The 7,883-nt window shown below is 27.9% G+C and overlaps 1 protein-coding gene across 1 annotated transcript; it reads left to right on the top strand.

The window, feature by feature from the left end:
* Positions 1-3,961: 3,961 nt before the first annotated feature.
* LOC129613895 (sorting nexin-33) lies at positions 3,962-7,549 on the top strand. Its single transcript, XM_055528215.1, has 4 exons — positions 3,962-4,117; positions 4,794-5,584; positions 5,673-6,319; positions 6,373-7,549. The coding sequence occupies exons 2-4, from the start codon at positions 4,817-4,819 to the stop codon at positions 6,662-6,664; spliced, it is 1,707 nt and encodes a 568-aa protein (XP_055384190.1). The 5' UTR covers positions 3,962-4,117; positions 4,794-4,816; the 3' UTR covers positions 6,665-7,549.
* Positions 7,550-7,883: the final 334 nt, after the last annotated feature.

The following is a 7,883-nucleotide window of genomic DNA, read 5'->3' on the forward strand; positions in this document are numbered from 1 at the left end:
AGCTTTTATAGTTTCTGAAATATGTATACCCAAATAAATTTTGAAGTTGCATGACAGCTAATCGAACGAAGTACCACGATCATATCCAATCGTTGGGACGGACGATATCTCAGACCATTATTTCTTAGCGTTACAAACGTTAAGGCAAATTTAGTATACCCTTCGAAGATACGTTCGTACGGGCATAAAGACTTTCTAGGTCTGTTAGTTTTTTTGATATTTCAATAAAATGCTACACTCCAAGAGCATTTTATTGAATCCTCAGGGATGACATAAAACTTCCTGAGTTTAAAAGGTCCCTGAGGGTCTCTGAGTTTAGCAAGTCCCTGAGGGGAATCCTAGTTCCCTGAGAATGACATAAAAGTTGAAACTAATCGGAACCAATATATTTAAATAGCTTGTTGTGAAATTTCAAGTAAGTAAATGATTACAATAAAACATAATAAAAATTTTTTAATAATAAATTAATAAAATGTTTCTAAATCTATAATAATAATAATTCTAAAATAAAATTAGAACTATTATACATTGACAAATATATAATAATTCTAACAATATCTAAATTTTTTATTCAAAATTGTAGTTAAATTTTTAGGTTTTAGTCAATTTTTTTTCATAGAAAACTCAAAATGAAAATAGGCAAACTGCACAATTTTTTCCAAAAAAAAAAACGATGATTCAGAAATGTCATTCTGCTATAAATATTTTGACCGTTTTTACAAACTATCCACAAAAAAATAAGAATCTAGACCAGAGTTGCCATAAATTAAATTTCAGAAAATGGTACAGGATACCGGACCACAGGTACCACATATTTGGTACATTTTTTTATTAATTTTGAGAACTCTGCAGCAATTCTCTACAAAATTAAGTATTTCTCAATTTTAAAACATGGAAACGAAATATACTTATACAACTCATAAATAAATCAAAATTTTATTCATAAAAACATTAAATTAAAATTAAGTATTAGAGCTGAAAATTTTCTAAGATTGTTAGGTTTAGTGAACAATGAGCGAAATTTCCAAATTATGTTTTTTTAAAAACATTAAGTAACAGCTTAAATCAAAAAATAAAAAAAGAATACGACGAAAAAAATTTCTGGGTTTGAAACTTTTTACTGAACTTTTAAAACCAAAGAAATGAAGAGCTAAAAATTAAATTTTCCCAAATGCCATACATTTTACGTTGGGTGAATTTATCCTAATGTCTGAACGTCTTAGCTTTTAAAAAAAATTTTTTTGAAGGCACTATTTGCCTTAAAACGGAAACTACTAGAGAAGTAGAAGTGTCACTATTTAGATTATTTTCATGTTATGGTACCGATCACAGTCATAGATATCACAAATATCATAAATATCTTTATCGTGTTTGTTGTTTTAAACTTAACTTATCATCATTGCTTTTGAGGGAAAATGTTTTGCAAGAAAAATATCGACAGTCAAAAATTCCAATCCCCATAAATAAATGGTACATTTCAATAAAAAGTGATGTAATCGTAATAAATGGTACATATAGCGTACCATAATAATTAGAGTGGCATATACTTCGTCCAAAAAGGGCACTACCAAAGTGCACAAAAAAATGGTACGGAAAAATGCCTCCCATACCACAAATGTGCACATTCCAGCACATTCCAAGAGTAGAGACCTCTTTCAAAAATAAGGCCATTTTCATACAAAAAAAAAACAACACTCATGACTTTTCAACAAAATAAGTCCTTAATATTCCAATTCTCTCATTTTTTCCCCTTTCATGTTATTAAATTAGAAAATGGAATATATAATTCAAATAAAAGGATCTACTATACTTAGTCGGATCTACTATACTTAGTCCTAACAGATGTGGCAAAATAACACTAACAGAGTTCATCCAGTTCATTCATTGAGTAATCATTTACATAACATTCAACATTGCAAAGCTCACGACCTTTTTCTAACATAAAGCCATTTTCATACAAAAAAATTATCAAAAGTTGTTTTGCCTTGATCCCTTTTCTCATTCTCTCATCTTTTGTTCTTTCTTCTCATTAAAATTAGAAAACGGAATTGTTGTTGCAATTGGTTCTAGTTTCTTATTTATAAACGGAGCTGACTCTGAAAAACATACCATTTAAATAAAACAGAGATAAAGAAAAAAATTGCAAATAAAAAACTCAAAAATGTGATATCGTGACTCATGAGATCATAATTCATAGAGATTTGTAAACATTTTTTTCTGTTTCATAATGAAATGAGTGATAATAATATATTTCATATTTTATATAATTGTTTGTAAATATTAATATTAATTTAATTGGACATTTCATATTTAAATACAAAATTAATTACATAAACAAACAAACATTAACATTATCTTATTTTCCCTTTATATGTGAGTTGGAAATATTTTAATTCATGTAAGGAAGAGCTAATGAAACTAAAATTGCAAGTATATACCTATCTATCTATCTGGTGTTTACTTAACATTCTAAAGCGCATAATTAATACCTTACCTCATCTTATTCAAATAAGTATATACTTTTTCTGCTCTAATAATATACCAAAAATAAGATTTTACGTCAACTTTACTTTTTGATTTTTTGTTCATATCAAAAATAAAACGAATATCTATGACTCGTTTGAAAATAGAGTTGAGTGGAGTTACTTAGTTTCTTGAAAACTTAATAAAAATCTGTACGCATTATGTAGATACATACTAAATAAAATAATACAAGTTTCTGAAATGAAAGGACATATTTTGTAGATGTATGCATTATGAGTAAGTAAAGAAGTAAAGTTGACGTAAAATCTTATTTTTGGTATATTATTAGAGCAGAAAAAGTATATACTTATTTGAATAAGATGAGGTAAGGTATTAATTATGCGCTTTAGAATGTTAAGTAAACACCAGATAGATAGATAGGTATATACTTGCAATTTTAGTTTCATTAGCTCTTCCTTACATGAATTAAAATATTTCCAACTCACATATAAAGGGAAAATAAGATAATGTTAATGTTTGTTTGTTTATGTAATTAATTTTGTATTTAAATATGAAATGTCCAATTAAATTAATATTAATATTTACAAACAATTATATAAAATATGAAATATATTATTATCACTCATTTCATTATGAAACAGAAAAAAATGTTTACAAATCTCTATGAATTATGATCTCATGAGTCACGATATCACATTTTTGAGTTTTTTATTTGCAATTTTTTTCTTTATCTCTGTTTTATTTAAATGGTATGTTTTTCAGAGTCAGCTCCGTTTATAAATAAGAAACTAGAACCAATTGCAACAACAATTCCGTTTTCTAATTTTAATGAGAAGAAAGAACAAAAGATGAGAGAATGAGAAAAGGGATCAAGGCAAAACAACTTTTGATAATTTTTTTGTATGAAAATGGCTTTATGTTAGAAAAAGGTCGTGAGCTTTGCAATGTTGAATGTTATGTAAATGATTACTCAATGAATGAACTGGATGAACTCTGTTAGTGTTATTTTGCCACATCTGTTAGGACTAAGTATAGTAGATCCGACTAAGTATAGTAGATCCTTTTATTTGAATTATATATTCCATTTTCTAATTTAATAACATGAAAGGGGAAAAAATGAGAGAATTGGAATATTAAGGACTTATTTTGTTGAAAAGTCATGAGTGTTGTTTTTTTTTTTGTATGAAAATGGCCTTATTTTTGAAAGAGGTCTCTACTCTTGGAATGTGCTGGAATGTGCACATTTGTGGTATGGGAGGCATTTTTCCGTACCATTTTTTTGTGCACTTTGGTAGTGCCCTTTTTGGACGAAGTATATGCCACTCAATAATTAAAAATTTTTTATGGTACAAAAGTTTGGAAAATGGTACAAGTTCATGAAAATGGTACGTTTGGCAGCCCTGGTCAGTGTATTGATATTTTTTATGTCAAAATATTTTGACAATACTAATTTAATATGAATATTTTTATGAATCTTTAAATTGTCAAAAAAATCGGAAAACACTTTTGTAATTGTTTTACACATTGAATTTTTTTATACACAACTATTATGATATCATATTGTAATAGTTAATAAATTTGAAATAATATAATATGTTAATTTGCGAAATAAAATATATTAAAAACAAAAACGGTAAGTTAATGGACGAGAGGAAATATGTAATAATAATTTTTATACATTCATGCATATAATATGTATATAATGTGTATATAATATATAATATGAAGACGAGAAATTACATCATTAACTATTAAATTCCTACGGAATGGTATAATTTTATATCTATGTTCATCAAATCAATTATTGTTAACTGCCTCGTAGATTTTTCATTTCATATAATATGTAAGTAGTCGACGCATAAAAAAAGTTAAAATGAATACTCTGAAATTCTTGTCTACTCATTTTTTTATTTTTGAATTTGCATATTGATGTATGTATTACAATTTTGATTATAAAACTATAAAGCTTAATCCATTTTAGATCTTGTAAAGCGAATCAATATGTTATGTACATTTGTTGTGTTGCCAAATGATAACACATTTTTTTATGTGACTAATTTTATGTATTTTAGACGGTTATAAATACATTCAAAATAGTTAGCAGCTGCCTGCATTATATTTCGTTACGAACAAAGATTTTATGAATAGCGAATAAGTATAATTAATTTACTGAAGTTGGTTTTCAAACCACCTGCAAAAAAAGTAATATGTAGAGAACATTTATTTATAGAATTTTGAAATTTTTTGGTAGAAATATTAAAAAAAAACAGTTAAAAGTATATTCTTTCTTTTTCTTGTTTGTTTATCAGAAAATTAAATATTGCTGAAAACTATGACTACATACGTGAAAGCCTTATATGATTTTTCTGGCGAAGCTAACAGTTCTGAGTTATCTATAGCAACAGGTGAAGTTTTAACTGTAACAAGAACTGACGTAGGTGAGGGTTGGTGGGAAGGAAAAAATTCGAAAGGGGAAATTGGATTATTTCCAGCAGCATATGTTCAATATATGTCAGCAGCTGAATATAATCAACAACAAAATGGAGTGTCAACGGGATTTTCACCACTTCCAACACCAGCAACAACTCTGGCAAATAGCAATTCATTAACTGGAAGTCGATATGATCAAACAACTGATGAGTGGAATGATGGTCAGGATGAGTGGGAAGATGATTGGGACGATGATAATGAATATTCTGAAATAGGACCGAGTCCAGGTCAAGCCAATACATCTCGTCAACAAGCTTCAAGTAATCAATACCATCAGCAAAACCAACAACAAGTAAACTACGCTAATCTTAGTTTGCCGGCGACGCCAGGTGATGATACTGCGTCCATATCAAGCAACTCACAATCCGCTACTATAAAAAAATCCAGCCTATTTTCTAAAACTTGCGACCCATATATATTGGGTGGAATAAATTTAAATGTGCCCGAAAATGAGAAAGTTAGTATTATACAAATTGATAATTATTATTTCTGGCAAAATATTGCTTCACCATATACAGTGCGCGTGGCGTCGCCAAAGAAAGAGACGAAATTCAAAGGCATGAAAAGTTTTATAGCATATCAACTGACACCTAGCTTTAATAATATTGCAGTAAGCTTGATATTTTTTTAAAAAGTTAAACTATTGACTGTAATGTAAGAATCAACATTTAAATTAATTAATTTCCTTAAAATTTAAGGTATCCAGAAGATACAAACACTTCGATTGGCTTCATAAGCGTCTGGTTGATAAATTTCCTCTTATTCCAATTCCTCCTTTACCAGATAAACAGATATCTGGACGTTATGAAGAAGAATTTGTTGAACATAGGCGAGTTCAATTGCAAGAATTTGTCGATTGGGTATGCAGACATCCTGTGTTGTCAAGTTGTGAAGTGTGGATGCATTTTTTAACTTGTACTGACGAAAAAAAATGGAAAATGGGAAAACGAACAGCAGAAAAAGATCCATTAGTTGGATTTGATTACTGCACAGCAATATTTCCACCCGAAAAGCAATTATTACAATCATATGTGGATAGTCAAATAGATAATTGCACAGCATTTGTGCATGCAATGGATGCGGCTGTTAAAACCTTATTGTCAATTGCAGCCGAACAAACAAAAAGAAATCAAGTAGTATTTAAAAGAGATTTTCAACGAATTGGAGATGGCTTTGCTGAGTTGGCAAAAGCTTTAGAATATGACGAACGTAGATATTCTACAGGAGAATCATTGTCAACCAGTGTAGGAAAAACTGGAGGCTACTTCATATTAATGGGGCAAATTTTTGGAGAACAACCTAAACATGATTGGATACCTTTCTCAGACAGGTTTCATATTTATAGGTAAAAAAAAAATAAACTTTTTACCGTAAATAACGTGAAATTTTTATTTTTAGGGGCATACTTAATAGTTTTCCAGACATTTTATCAGCACACAAGGGTGCAATGCAAAAGAAAAAAGAATGTGAACGCCTTACATCTGATCAAAAGATGGGAAACGCTCAACTAGTTGAAGTTGGTAGAAGGACTGATATTGTGTCTTATGCGGTTTTAGCTGAAATATCACATTTTCGTACAGAGCGGGATGTCCATCTCAAACAAACAATATGCAATTTGATTGACACTCAAATAGAATTTTACATGAAAATAGTTGGGAAGCTACAAGAAGCTCGAAAGCAATTTCAATAAACCAAAAATCAAAATTAAATGTGGGACTTACAAGTGAAAAAATTATAAACAGTACTGAATTATTGTGACAAAGAATTTTTTTTTATATTGAAAACAAGAATAATTAATTAGATTATATTTAACAAAACCTACAGTTATTTAAAAACAATGGACAGTTAATTGATGGAAGCTATATCTCGCGTTTAACTTAATTATGTATTAAATTGAAGACAATTCGTATATAAAATATAATTGCGATTTTTAGTATAATATATTTACAACTTCACATTCATCGAAGACAATTGCAACAAGCCTTAAATTCTGTCTTTAAATTTTAAATATATTAAATTACTTATTTGTGGTTTTCAAAATTTTCTTCCCCAAATTTTTTGAATTATAAGATTTCTAAGAAAAAAATTGATAATTGTAAGTAATATACGCGCTTATTTCATTCCATAATATAATTTCAGGGGTAAGCCTTTGGTTTAATTATCGATTATTTTTAGAAATTATAATCAAATTTTAAATTAATGTTAAATGAACAACATAGAGAAAATTTAGACTTTTTGCTGCACAAAAAAAAAAACCGTTTCGACAACAAAAATAGATTGTGTTTATTTTAGCTATATGGTGTGATATGAATTTCGGAAGTTCATGCTGAAATTTTTTAATTTAAGTAAAAAAAGTTAAAAAGCTGTTATTATACTGATGAATTTTATACAAAATTTTGCATTTTTATAGTATACTATAAATGTTTCTCACATTCGATTTATTTTTATTTGTATGTACTTGATTTGCCTGAAAAAATAAAAAGAATAATGTTTTTATCGTATGCATATGATATACATACATGCATATGATATACATAATAAAAACTAATAACTTATCATTGTTTACAAACTTTATTGCTAAATAAAATAAAATTATATATATTTATATGTAAGAGTCAACTTATTTTTAAAAGACTTGAATTTAAATTATCTACCCTACATTACAAATATTTTTAGACTTTTATCTCTGTCAATGCATGTTATAAACTAGTTTATATTGTACTCATTGACACGATTTGAATTTAAAATATATTTGTATTTGCAAATTATAATAATCATATCTAAAAATACATGTATCTATAGTTCTAGGATTTTCTTTATGATATCTGCATTTTTATTATTTCGAGTAAAGCCATTGGAATTTTTGTGTTATTTTTGTTTTATCAAAGACACGTATTTAAAAGACATCC

Source organism: Condylostylus longicornis, unplaced genomic scaffold (genome assembly GCF_029603195.1).
Source record: "Condylostylus longicornis isolate FDR11 unplaced genomic scaffold, ASM2960319v2 ptg000095l, whole genome shotgun sequence".
NCBI classification, from domain to species: Eukaryota; Metazoa; Arthropoda; class Insecta; order Diptera; family Dolichopodidae; genus Condylostylus; species Condylostylus longicornis.